General features: G+C 53.2%; 1 protein-coding gene across 6 annotated transcripts; it reads left to right on the forward strand.

The window, feature by feature from the left end:
* The first annotated feature begins 3,518 nt into the window (after positions 1-3,518).
* On the forward strand, positions 3,519-12,501 carry HSH2D (hematopoietic SH2 domain containing). Of its 6 annotated transcripts, none has more exons than XM_025884976.2 (6): positions 3,519-3,625; positions 6,369-6,514; positions 7,701-7,790; positions 8,786-8,951; positions 9,424-9,558; positions 11,725-12,501. In XM_025884976.2, the coding sequence occupies exons 2-6, from the start codon at positions 6,390-6,392 to the stop codon at positions 12,382-12,384; spliced, it is 1,176 nt and encodes a 391-aa protein (XP_025740761.2). In that variant the 5' UTR covers positions 3,519-3,625; positions 6,369-6,389; the 3' UTR covers positions 12,385-12,501. The 6 variants fall into 6 exon arrangements, with proteins under 6 accessions (XP_025740761.2, XP_025740763.2, XP_073757018.1 ...); XM_025884978.2 differs by having other exon boundaries at positions 11,818-12,501; XM_073900919.1 differs by lacking the exon at positions 3,519-3,625 and adding an exon at positions 5,338-5,409.
* The last annotated feature ends 1,359 nt before the right edge of the window (positions 12,502-13,860 follow it).

The raw sequence follows: 13,860 nt of genomic DNA on the forward strand, positions 1-13,860 counted from the left end.
ATCAGACCCCGTCGTGCCCCCACCACTCTCTCATCTGGATCCTTGCCGGCACCCATTTTGCCAAGTCAAGTGCTGGGTTCTGAGCCCTTGTCCTGCCCCCAGCACAGCCGCAGGCTGAGCCTCAGTCTCCTCGTCGGTAAAACAGGCACGAGCCAGCAAGATGGCGCCTCTCAGACTGGGACAGACGCCTGGTAGGCCCTGAGAGATGAGCTGCCATCAACGTCCTGGCCATCAGCCTCATTATCAGCATCACTATTTGTCTTGCGCCCCAGGAGGAAAACTCAGTCCTCTCTCCACATCTTGTCTCTTTGTGGGGCACAAGTCGTATAAATAGCTCTCAGCACTGAGCTGGAAGTATTGGCCCCAACAGGCCCCAATTTTGTCCCCATTGCTCCCAACCAGGTCAGGCTGGGCTCATTGAACTCCTCAGTCCCGCCTGAGACCCAGCCTTTCCCTCAGAGAGTCACTAGGACTTCGATGCCGTGGCACGCAGGGAAGTGGCTCCTCCACTCTTGTCCCCTTGTACGGGGAAAGAGGACACCTTGACTTTTTTTTTTTTTTTAAGATTTATTTATTTATTTGACAGAGACACAGCGAGAGCAGGAGCACAAGCAGCGGGAGTGGGAGAGGGAGAAGCAGGCTTCCCGCCGAGCAGGGAGCCCGATGCAGGACTCGATCCCAGGACCCCGGGATCATGACCCGAGCCGAAGGCAGACGCTTAACGACTGAGCCACCCAGGCGCACCCCCCCTTTTTTCTTAATAACATCTTTATTGAGATGTAACCTGCACACGGAACAATCCACCCACCAAAGTGCAATTAAGTGGTCTTCAGTGTATTCTCAGAGTTGCGCAGCTGTCCCCATGGTCCATTCTAGAACGTTTTCATCACCCCATCCCCACGAGCAGTCACTCCCCCTGCCCCCCCCCCCCGCCCCCCCCCCCCCCCCCCCGCAACCATTAGTCTTCTTTCTGTCTCTGCATTCGCCTGTCCTGGACATTTCATGTAAATGAAATCATACACCATGTGGCCTTTTGTATCGGGCCTCTTCTGCTCTGCAGAATTCTCTAGATCGATCACGTTGTAGCATGTGTCCTTTTTTTTTTTTTAAAGATTTTATTTATTCATTTGAGACACAGAGATACAGAGAGAGAGAGAGAGAGAGAACATGAGCAGGGGGAGAGGCAGAGGCAGAGGGAGAAGCAGGCTCCCCACTGAGCAGGGAGCCCGATGTGGGGCTCGATCCCAAGACCCTGGGATCAAGACCTGAGCTGAAGGCAGACGCTTAACCATCTGAGCCACCCAGGCGCCCCTCATGTGTCCTTTTTATGGCTGAATAATATTCCATCGTGTGCACGGTACCATGTTTTCTCAATCTGTTCATCCAGTGGTGGACATTTGGTTATTTCCACCTTCTGGATGCCTGAGCTGTCTATTCCTCCAGCGTGCAAGGTGTCTTCCTACCCCAAGCCTTTGCCCTTGCTGTTCCCTCTTGTGCAAGCCTTTCCCGCATGGGGTCTTGTGCAGTAACCATGTCCCTGTGGACCGCGGGCTCCAGTGGGCAGGGACAGTGCTAGTGTTGTCTGCCCTGTCCCCAGCATCTAGCATGGTGCCTGCAGGGGGGGCTCAGCCAATGCTTGTGGAGCAAATGGATTCATGAACAGAACAAAAGCCTTGTAGGACGACAGGATGGTTGAAAACACATAAAGCTCAGCATTGGCAGAGCCTGACTGCCCCGCCCCTGCCCGTCCGTAGGGCTGAGAAGGCACTGTGCTCCCTACCCCGAGAGCCACCCCACCTGGGGCCATGAAAGTCCTCCTTGCCAGCTGAGGCCTCCAGTGAAAAGCCCAGAGCTGACACCAGAGCAGGAGGGGCCCCGGAGTCCCAACCCCCCTGCATCCCCCTGCTGGTTCTTTTCCGGAAGTTCCTCTGGGGGCCACCTGTCCTCTCACAGTTTTGAGGACTGTGGTCACCGAGGGGTGGGGGATGATTCTGTTGTGACATTCTCAGGGGAGGACTTCAGTTTGTGTAAGACCACATCCCCCAAGCGGGTCAGGGTTATCAGGGTGGAGCCCTCTGTGGTGGGACCTCAGGGGGCCGGGCCGGAAGTGGCCTGAGACACCCCATGTTTCTGGAGACTGCACTGCATGCAAATGAGACCAGGCTTTCTAAGGCATCAGGGTCTCCTGGGCTGGTGCGAGCCCCTCCCCAACAGCGTTGCTCCTTATCATTGGGGCTGGTAGCTGACTCACTGGGCTGTGGAGGGCACAGGGGTGACGCAAGTGGCTCAAGGTGGCCCAGCCTATGCAGTATGGAGCCCGAGCTTCTGTCTCCCCAGCCAGGCACATAGGCATCAGATTAAGTCACAGTGAAGAGTCCTGATTTCACCCTTAACTGAGCCCCATGCCGCATGCTTGAAAGTTGTTGCTCCTGTCATCATCACATGATTAAGGAGGGCTGTTATCATGCCCACTTCTCAGTTAAGGAAACCGAGGCCCAGAGAGGTTGAGCGTGTCACCCAAGGCTACCCAGTGGGGTGAGTAAGAAGCCAGATTCCATGTGTCTCCTGCTTGGGCCTTATGGACCCGCAGACTCCAGGCCAGGCCACCCCCACAGCCCTTGAGCCTGCAATTGGGGCTATCTGGACTGGCTGGTCCAGGGTGATAGGCCCCGGAGGGGAGGCCCCCAGCTCATCCACCAGAATCTGGGCTATTTCTGCCTGAAAGGGGAGAAGGAAGTGGTTTTGCCCCTGGGCTGGGGAGGGAGGTGCAGCCAGCACACATCCGGGGCTGCCTGGTCCGTTAGACACAAGTTCCTACGCTCACAGCCTATGGTGGGTATCGGGCTCCCCAGAATGTTCTAGTTTTTTTTTAAATCTGAAGAAAATGAATACAATAATAATGAATATATAATAATCCAGCCCAGACTATAATGGTCTAGATGCCAACACAATCGTAAAATATCATTTTAAGTGTGATTTTTTTTTTTTTTAGTGTGTTTTGTTTTGTTACAGAGGAAGTCGCAATGTGGTCGTGCGTGCATAATGAGGCCCCAGCCTGTCCAGGCTTGACCCTGCCTCAAGGCCTTTGCCCATGCTCTTCCCTCCACCTATAGCCCTCTCTTTTTGCACCCCACAACCAAGTTACCTCCTACCTGCCCCCAAGTGCCTCTTGCTCTGGATCAGCTAAGCCCCCTCTGAGGGTTCTTGCAACTCCAGACCCTCCTTCCTGACAGGCTGTCTGCTTTGAAACATTAATCATTTCTTACCCTTCTTCATTGCTTGCTAGTTTATAGATGCCAGGGGGGTGGGGCTTGCACCTCTTGGGGTCCCCTCTCTGTCCCCTAGGATCTGGCACACAGTAGGTGCTCAATAAAGGCTTGTCGTGGGTGAAGCAATGGTGTCCCTCCACCTGCAGCTCAGCAGCTTTGTTGGACCGTAGACAAAGGCTAACCAGAGTTGTCCCGGTCCCGCCCCTGGGGCTCACCTGCTTAAGGAAACAGGAACAGCCTGGGGGCAGCAGCCCCACCCCCTCTGACTGACGTTCTGACCCTGAATCGAAACCAAGGCTCCTGCAGGCTCCGAGGACAGCAGGAGGGAGAGCCTCAGCTGCCCAGGGATCTCCCAGGTACGTGCCGGGTGGGAATCCCTCGCCAGCCCCATACCCACTTCTGTGCCTGCCCCATGCTGGGTGAGGCCAGGGCCCCAAGAGCCTCAGCTCCATCCCAGATTTCTAGAAGAAGGAGCATGGGAGCCATTCTGGGCCAGAAGGTGGGGCAGGGTGGTAGAGACCAGAAAAGCAGGAGGAATTTTCAGTGGGAGCTGACCATTGAAAAATGGAGCTGGGGCTGGGAGAAGGGCGTTCCTGGCAGGGAAACAGCATGGGCCAAGGTGTGGAGGGAAAGAGAGCTTGGTCAGTTTGGGGTAGAGCAAGGATGTCCTTAGGGCTGGAGTGCGGGGCACAAGGAGATGGGGGAGGCCCCAATGTCAGGGTCAGGAAGCAGAAACTTAGTATGGATTCATTCATCCCTGGATAGTTATTCATCAGCAGACACCCCTGCACCCTCACCTGTGCCTGCCCAGCATCAGGTAGTGCTGGGGACCCAGAAAAATCCAAAAGGACCTAGCCCTGGGCCGGGTCTCTAGGAGCCCTTGATGTGGGGGCGACAGAGCTTTGTGCATCTGGGCCTACTGATAGTAAATGCCTGGGGGCACTCGCCCAGGCCCGTGAGCTTCCCACAGCCATCTCCCCTTGCCAAACCAATGTGACAACAGAACTGATCCCTGCGGTTCTTAGGGTTGCAAGCTGCCCATCAGCCATAACCATCTGGAAACTTCGAAGAAAAAAAATCTGTTACTTACCAGCCCTGACATGTACACAGCCAGGGGGCACACAACCAGGTTGCTGAGAGAGACGCAGCCAGCGCACATGGACCCGGGGTCCTGCTTTTATTGGGGTTGAGGGTGGGGGGCTAGGGTTTTGGGGGCTCACTCCTTATTGGTGAATATAAACTATAAGAGCAGGAATTTAAAGCATGGGAAGAGAGAAAAAGAAAGAAAAAAAAGAGAGAGAGAGAGAGAGAAAGAAGGGGGGGGGGGAAGGGAATCAAAAGGGCCAGTTATCTAAATCAACCAGGATGTCTAAAACAAAGGAGCCTCATGGCGGGGATGTGGGGGCGGGGGGCGGCAGGAGCATCTTGGCTCTTTATCTTGTTATGTGGCTTGCAATGTGTTTATTCGCGATAGACTTCATTGAGTTAAAGCAGATGACTTGGCAGTCAAAGGAAGCTTAAGTCAGGCACTTGAATTACAGGAAGAAAAGCCAATCGTCAGGACTCACACTGCACACAGACACTTGAGCTCCACGAGGCAAGGCTAGGCAAAACTTAGGCAGGAACAGAGGGGAAGATGGGAGACAGAGAAGGGGGCCAAGGCTTTGTCTAGGTGAAGAGAAAGGCAAGCTGCCTGGAAGAGGGGATATTTTTGCTGGGTCTTGAAGGATAAATAGGAGTTCTCCCAGGTAGAAGAAAGAACAAACCTGTATACATTACCCCAGGCTAGGACATTACTGGAGTCATGAATATTTATTATATACCCAGACTGTATACTTCTGAACCAACCGTACTTTCCCAGGTAGATATCGTCATATCCCCAAACTACAGATGGAACTGAAGGCACAGAGATATTAAGTGACTTACCCAAGGTCACACAGCAGCTAAGTGGGGGAGCTGGGGCTGGAACCCAGGCTATCTGGCTCTGATTCCAGGCTCTTGATTGCTTTGTCAACCTGCTTTATTAAATATTTCTTAATAGATCTCTTTAATTTTACTCATCCTAGAATGCCTTTGGGCCTCTCCACGGAGGGCGTGTTCAACATCTGTCTTCTGGCAGAAGAAAGTCATTATTGACTGGGTTAGTCAATATGTCCCCACCCTCTGGAAACAGCCCAGTAACAATGACCTTCTGCAATATTGAAACATTAGATAGGACGAGTGTTGGGGGTGGGCCAGGTTTGGGATGGAATGAAGGGTGACCGTGAAGGGTCATGAGCAGACCACCCAGCAGGGCTTGACCCTGTTGCTGGTTTTGCATTGATTTGATACTCTTTTATAAATCAGGACTATTATTTTCTTCAGCTCCTTGTCATTGGCTCACAAAGTCCAGTGTTACCCTGAGCTTAAGACTGTCAAAACTCATGTGAATTAGTGGTTTTGCACCTGACAAGTTACAGGTGTGCTTCCGGGGGCCATCAGACATGACAATGTTGGGAGCAAAGGGATTACTTGGGGCCACATCTCTTTAGGGTTTCTTCACTTACCCCTTTGCCATGTCCACATCCCTCCTGGGACACTGATATTTATTTAAATTAAGTCAGTTCTTTTTTTTTTCTTTTAAGTATTTGAGAGAGAGAGAGAACTAGCAGGAGAGGCAGAGGGAAAGGGGGAGAGAATCTCTAGCAGACTCCACGCTGAGCATGGAGCCCAATGCTGAGCTCAATCTCAGGACCCTGAAATCACGCCCTGAGCCAAAACCAAGAGTCGGATACTTAATCGACTGTGCCACCCAGGCGCCCCTCAATAAAGTCAGTTTTTAAGCTTAAATGCATATATTTATAAAGGGAACTTTCTAACACTTGTAGTGATGGTATAATAAGAATAGAAGGACAAGGAAAAATTCTTGGGGGATTTTTGGAAGGAGCCAATGAATGAATGCATAGGAGGTGCTCAAGAAACACAAGCCAGGTTCAAGCCCGTTGCTCTGGCCAGTTTGGGGGATTTAACCAGGGAGGAGGCACCATGAGCTGTAGGAACAGAGCAAAGTACAGGAGGTGGACCAGGCTTGACCCTCTCTCTCTTCCCTCTTCCTGCCAGGTAACCGCTCCCCAGGAAGCCATGACAGAAGTGGAAAAGCTGCCCCCACCACTGCCCCCACGACTGGACTGGTTCGTGCAGACGCAGGTGGTTCAGCTGGCCCAAGAAGGGGTCCCTGCATGGTTCCACGGTGCCATCTCGAGACAGTAAGGACACACACACACCTTCCACCCTGCCCTTCACCCTCTTTCCTCGTCTGCCCCCACCTTGGGCAGATTTTCTGCAGAATTCTGGGCTTGGCTTGGTGAAAAGACCTCTGAAGTCCCGGGCAGGAGGGGACTCAGTGTGTGACCAGGGCCAGTTACTTCCCATCCCTGGACCCCAGCTCTCACTGTACCAGTGACTAACCAGACCAGCACTGCCAGGGACCCATCCCCCAAGGCCAGGTTTCCATAATCAGTGATGGCAGGATGCAGCCTCTGAATCCTTCTTAACACAGTGTCCCAAACAGCTGCTCTCAATCCATCAGGGACAGGACCTACGTGCACTTTCTACATTGGACTGAGTTCTGAGGACATGAACAAACTCACCTCATTAGTCACCTCCTTCGTCCTAAATGAACGAAGAGAACATCTATGGCCACCGTTAGCATGTAGGGACATTGAGAGAACGTTGTGAAAGCCACAGAGAGGGCGAATTGGCCACTTTCTCTGAGTTCTGGGGGGGGGCGCCCCTAAGAACATACTGTGAGCCACATGTTGCCATTTTAAAGTTTTTAGTAGCTATATTAAAAGAAGTAAAAAGAAACAGGTGGAATTAATTTTAATCCTATCTTTTCTTCAACCCAGTATATCTAGGATATTATCGCTTCAACATGAGTACTGAAAGCTCATCCATGAGACAGTATACGTTCCTTTATTTTGTAGTAAGTCTTGAAAATCTGGTATCCTACGCCAAAAACACATCTTAATTCGGACCAGTCACATTTTAAGTGCTCAGTAGCTACACGTGGTCAGTGGCCTCTGGAGTAGACAGCTCGGGTCTCAAGTCTCCCCATCTTGTCCTATAGAAGGCCACCTTCCTCTCTGTGAACCCATGATAACAATAGTAATGATGATAGTGAATACTAGTAATAATTTGGCGAGCAGTTACCAGGTATGAGGGTATTTCAGGCATCAGGAGAAAGTCTGTCCTGGGGTCAAGGTCATCAGAGGCCTTCTGCCACTGATGGGAACACCCCTGTGCCTGAACGTCCCAAGGTCTGAAACAACAACAACAACAACAAAGGGTTTTAGGTTTGTTCAGTCCCGGGATGACGGGTGAACCAGGAGTCTGACCAGTATGCTGGGCAGCTGGATCACAGCCATCTCCCTCCTGTGTATGTCCTTCCAGGGACGCCGAGAATTTGCTGGAGTTACAGCCACTGGGATCCTTTCTCATTAGAGTGAGTCACAGCCACGTGGGCTACACACTGTCCTACAAGTAAGGCCAGGGAAGGTGCAAGAGGGCTCTAGGGCTTCCTGGGAGGAGGCAAGGGCTGCTTCATACCACAACTGCTCAGAGAGCAACTGGTGTAAAGTTCTGGCCAAATCTGGCTGCAGTGAGCAGCTGCAGGTCTGGCTGTAACCAGCAGATGGGGGCTTGGTGGTAACAGCCTGTGTGTCTGAGAACAGGGGCTGCTGGGAGCCCAAGAGTGGCTACTTCCCTCCCCTAAACCCCCTCCCGCGCCCCACCCCCATCCCCTTCAACCTTCTACTTGGCAACTCTCTGACTCCACCCAGAGGCACATGTTAGGGAAACTCAGGGCAGTCCAGCTCCTTAAGGCCTCAAAACCTGATCTGGTGTCTCACAGGATTCAGCAACACAAAGTACTTTTCAAAAGGATTCCAGGCCAAAGGAATAAAAAAATCCAGTGACTCCACTGCAGAGTTCCCAACCATGGGAAAAGCTTAAACCCTGAGTCACACAGTCAGAAAGGCTTGGGGCTGCCATTTATATGCTGTGTGACTTTGAACGAGTTACTCAACCTATCTGTGCCTCCCCCCAAGTCGTCCTCATCTCTAATATAGGAATGCTAAAATTAATTCAAAGTCTTGTGAAAATTAAATAAGAGATAGTAAGCACATGGTGGGCCATTAATAAATGCATCCATTCATTAACAGAGCATTTATTGAGGACCTGCTGTGTGACTGGCGCACAGACTTAGCCTGGGGCCGGACTCACATTTTCACTATCATCACTACTATTGATCATTTGACCCTAGCCCGGCACCGAACTAAGCTTTTATCTGCAGTAGCTTATTCCATTTTCATGAGAAATCCCGAGGTCAGCCTTAGTCGCCCCACGTTACAGACAGGGAAACTGAGGCACAGTGTGGTTTGGTGGCCACCAGTGTCACATGGCAAAAACATGCAGAAGGCTACTGGGAACCTGAACAGTAGGGCTGCAGCCTCCTAGCCCCAGCAGTGTTGCCACAGAGCCCAAAGCTGCTGCCGCCACTTCATGGTGAAGCTCTTGGATGACGGGAGCTTCGTGATCCCCGGAGAGGAGAAGGCCCACACCTCGCTGGACGCCCTGGTCACCTTCCACCAGCAGCAGCCTGTGCGGCCGCACAGGGACCTGCTGACTCAGCCCTGTGGGCAGGTGAGAGTGGGACCCCGGTGGGCCATAGCCACCCTCGCAGGGGCTAAGCCCCCGACTCATTTTGTTCCCGCGCTCCCCATTCAGCCTCTTGTGATTCTGTCACTTTCGTGATCCCTGCCCTCCCTCCCACGGCCCCACCCCTCCTGGTCTTGGTTCCCTGCCTCACCCCAGCCCCCCCAGGCTAATTTGTTACAAGGGTTCCTTTGGGGGGGGTATATAACCTTGGCTGATCTATAGGAATAGTGTATCTCCTTATAAGGCTCATGGCGGGGGGGGGGGGTGGCAGGGGGAGGAACAGCGGGTGAGGGAGGTGGGCGGGTGGTCCTAGCTCTCAGAAGCTACTGTGGGAGGGGCATGCTTCCATACAAGGTTTGTGGGCAAGGCAGTTCCTGAGCCCCACCTTCTAGGGTTTGTCTGGGACCACCCCATCTCCCTCCTTGGGGTTGAGCTGCAGGTTCCCTCTGCCCCACAGAAGGATCCAGAGAACTTGGATTATGAGGATCTCTTCCGTTACGCCAATGCATTGACTGAGGAAGTTGCCAGCCCCGCCCATGTCCCCAGGGAACATCAGAATCCTTCCTCCTGTCCCAGGGCTGCACCTGAGGAGGTATGTGACTGAAAGCTGGCACCTCCAACACAGGGGAGGGGCAGGAGCGGAGGTGGCCAGCAGCTGCCAGAGGAGACTTTCTAGAGTGAAAATTAGATCCTACAGCTCCCAGTATAAAACCTTCCAGTGATTTTTCAAGATACTGCAATTAAAATCCCAACTGTGACCTCAGCTACTCCTCGTGCTCATCACCAGTCCACCTCCAGCCCCTCTGCTATCCTTTCTGTTGTTCACATACATCAAGCTAGCCTCAGGACCTTTGCATATGCTGGTCCCTCCTCAGGACCTTTGCACATGTTGGTGCCACCCACCTCAGGGCCTTTGCACATGCTGTGTGTGCTCTGCCCCCGGATTTCCTATGCCTGGCTTCTTTCTTCAATTCTTCAAGTGTCTCCCTCCCCAGACTGAAAGTCGTCCCCTCTGCATTCTCCATCACCTCACCCTGTTTATTCACTGCAGGGCACGCCTCACAACTTAAAAAGTCTTTTTGTGGGTTAAAAGTTTATGTGCGGGTTTTCACGTTTCCTGTCTGCCTCCCCTATCAGACTGTGAGCTCTGGGAGGCCTGGGGATCTGTCTGGCTTGTTCGCCCTATCTTGTTCATCTGTCTGCCTCTCCTCCCCTCAGAGAAGACCTGGCACAGAGCAAGTGCTCAGTGAATGAGTCTGTGGAGTAGATGAGTGAATAAATTAATGAATCCCACCTTCTCAGGGCTGATTGGACCTTCCGGAATCCCTAGGCTAAGTGTCCTCCGTGGCCCTCACATGGCAGGGAAGTTCTGACAATAGTGGAAGTGAAACGGGCTGGTAGGATGAACAATGTGGGTGTGGGGCTAAGCGGTGAAGGGAACAGGGAAGACCTGGAGGAGGTGGCATGGACCTGGGACACGGAGGTTAAGGAGGAGTCCGTCCCCACACAGAGATGCAGGGAGGGTGTTTCAGGCAGAGAAAAGAGCACATGCAAAGGTCCTGAGGCTCAGTGTATTTGGAAAACAAAAGAAGAACAAAAGCCAGTGTGTGGATGGAGTGGGGTGAATCAAAGGGAGGTCGTTGGGAGGTGAGGGGCCAGGATCAGCAGGAGCCAATCATGCAGGGCCTTGGGGCAGGGTGAGGAGCTGGCGTTCTATGCCAGGTGGGCAGGGGGAGTCGCCATGAGGGAGCCCGTGGCTGCCAGCTGCAGGAGGCGCTGCCCGGCGGCAGTGGCACAGGTGACAGGAAAGAGGCAGGGAGTCCAAGTGGGAGGGACCAGAAAAGGATCTCTGGGGGTGGAGCAAGAAGAGGATATTTGAGACATTTTAGAAGGGAGCCTGCTGATGGCTGGGAGGTGGGGGTGAGAGGAAGCCAGGTGTTGTCATGGTTTGAGTCCCTGGGCCCTCCATTATTAGAGAGGTGATCCCAGGATGTGCCACTAAGCGAGCGGGGAAGTGGGACGGGAGAGGGCAGCCCGTGAAGGGTGTGTTAGGGAGCAGGTTCCCCTGTGGGCAACCAGGGCTTGGTCTCCCTCGGGAAGGCTGGGACTCTGCGTGGGACATACACTTTAGTTATCCCACCTTAGGGTTGAGGAGTTGGGGTATTGATCCTCCATCTTCCATTAGGCCTTGGTCAAGTGCTGTTCCTGGGAGATTTTAATTCTCTGGCACTTCTGGCCTGCCATGGGTCCAGAGAAGGACCCCGGGCAGAGTCCCCACTGCTGGCATTTGGGAGCGGAGCTGGGGGGGCACTGAGCGCTCAGGGCAAAGGAATATGGATGGGGCATTGTCGGCATCTGCCCCAAATGTCACCTGAACAGCCAAGTAGATCAGGGCCCGAGGACCACATCTGGCCTGTTTCTGTATGGCCCACAAGCTAAGCAGCTTTTATGTTTTTGAGTGGTTGAAAAAAATAAAAATAAAAGTAATATTTCAGGACCCGTGAAAATCAGATGAAAGTCGGATTTCCACGTCCATAAAGTTTTATTGGAACTCAGGCACACTCACTCGTTGATGTACGATCTCTGTTGTTTTACAGCAGAGACTGTATGACCAACAAACCTGCAAAGATTTGCTCTCTGGCACTTTATGAAAAGAGTTTGCCAATCCCTGGGGGAGATAGTGAAGCTGTTCATGGGGATGGGGAGGGGGCATGGGATCAGGTTTGGGGGCTCACCTGGGGTCCTTCTCACCCTCCAGATGTCTGAGTGGGACCCACGTCCCAACCTCCAGGGCAGATTCAGAGCTTTGGTGGGTGGGACGGCCCCAGGTCTCACCCGCTCTGGGTTTCAGACCTCAGCGAGGCCGGTCCTGCTCCATCACCCAAGAGGAAGGAAGCCACCAGCAGAGATGGACAGAGCTTCCACGGAGGAAGCCACTTCCTCCTGCCCCCCAAAAGCTCCTCTTGAGAAGGCTTGCCAGAAACTCTGGAAGAACCTCAAGATGCTCCCCCAGACAGGCAAGAGGGTCCAGCAGCAGTTGACATCCCACCTGCCTTCTACGAACTTGTCATCGCTCTGGAGTGCTGGGCCACTGGCAGTGACACACAGCTCGGGGGCCAGGCCAGGTGACGCACACTGGGAAGATAATGTCGACACAGACCGCTCTGTGGCCATGTCCCTTGCAAGCCCCTCGCAGCCCCAGGATCTGAGAGGCAGAGCTGACCCCTCCAGAAAGGTCTCAAGATTGGCCAGCTGGAGCGAGGCGACCCCGAGGGTCAAGGGTTGGCACCAAGCAGTAGGGAGGGTCCTGTCCCCAAAAGTGTCCAAACCAGAGACAAAGGACTTGGCAGAACCCCAGAAGGACTGGCTCCCCGAGGAGTACCGCCCACCGCCACCCTTCGCCCCTGGGTACTGTTAGAGAAGAGCTCTGCCCTGGCTCTGGGGGCTGCTCACACTGGACCCCTTATTGTCTACCCACCAGTCCTCAGGAACCTGAGAAATGTAATAAAGACGTTGCTTGGGTCTGGTCCTACAATTGCCGATCGGGTGACCTGGTTATGTGAATAATAATTATCAGTTACAGCAAGGGTCTCGGGCACCTACTGTGCCAGGCCCCATGCCAAAGCCTCCAAGTTCACTATTTCTGTTACCCCTCTGAGCAGGCCCAGTAGATAGGCTCATGCTGCATACTTTAAAGAAGAGACTAAGGGTCAGAGAGGAGGAGAGGCATGGCCAAGGTCACCCAGCTAGAGGGTGTCAGTGCCAGGATTTGAAACCCGGTCAGTTGGAGCTCTTTGGCCACATGCTCTGCACCTGGCTCAAGTCTAAGTACATCCTTGCCTATAAACAGAGCTGTTCGCACCTTCCTCCTGGGGTTCTCCTACAAATGAGGGAGGTGAGACTTGGAGAGGGCTTGGCACACTCGCGACACCAACTTCAGAAGCATGGGAGCCCCTTTAAAGAAAGAGAGGCAGCCCAGGGTCATGGTTAGCAGTGGGTTCTGGGGGAAACCCCAGGTCACATGGCCGTGTGACCTCTAGCGAGTCACTAGGCCTCTCTAGGCTTGTTTTCTCACCTGGAAAGTGGGAAGAAGAGCAGCTCGTCTTTCTCAGGATGAACCAACTGGATGCACATAAAACCTGAGGCTTTGGCTCACAGTAGGTGCTTAATAAGTGGAGGTTAGGGTGGGAGTGGGTGCTCTAGAAATGATGCACAGTGGAGGTATCTGGGAAGGTGCCTGGCAGCTAGTTGCGATTGCAGGAATGACCACTCCCTGGACTGACTGGACCTATAGATGGGCCCCAGGCTGACCACAGGTGGAGTGGGTGTGGGGCTTCTCAAATCTGCAAGGTGTAGATGTCTGGGATCTGGAAAGAGGTGGGCCTGGGCTCAAGGCTGCCTTTGCAGATGACATGAGGTGTGGCCTTGGGCAAATCACTCTGTTCCCTCTGAAGTGTGATTGCTTCTCACTCACCCCACTGGGATGCCATAGGCAGCCAATGCAATGGCAGAGAGGTGCTTCATAAACTGTAAAGTACAGTGCCAGCCTCAGTGAATGACATTGCTGCCCCCTCCCTCAGAGGCCTCCTCTGGCTGTGCTAATGAATGAGCACGGAGTCAAAGCTTGGTCCCCGTGAGCAGCTCAAGATCACATGGGCCTGATCTCCACATCTGGTCTCTGTCCACCAAAACTCACTGCTACCAAGGCACTTCCAGCCCTCACGGTGGACAGAGATCTAGAAGTCAGCCACTTCCTTGTATAAATGGGGAGATCATGGCTCACAGAGGGTGCAGCCACACCCAGGGTCACACAGTGAGGGCAGAGTTGAGATCCCAGGCTTCCTCTCTCCCATCTGGCAGGTTTACCGTGAAACACACGTCCTCCAAGCAGATG

Source organism: Callorhinus ursinus, unplaced genomic scaffold (assembly GCF_003265705.2).
Source record: "Callorhinus ursinus isolate GAN/ISIS: 27379988/994484 unplaced genomic scaffold, GSC_fseal_2.0 scaffold15, whole genome shotgun sequence".
In the NCBI taxonomy this organism is placed as follows: Eukaryota; Metazoa; Chordata; class Mammalia; order Carnivora; family Otariidae; genus Callorhinus; species Callorhinus ursinus.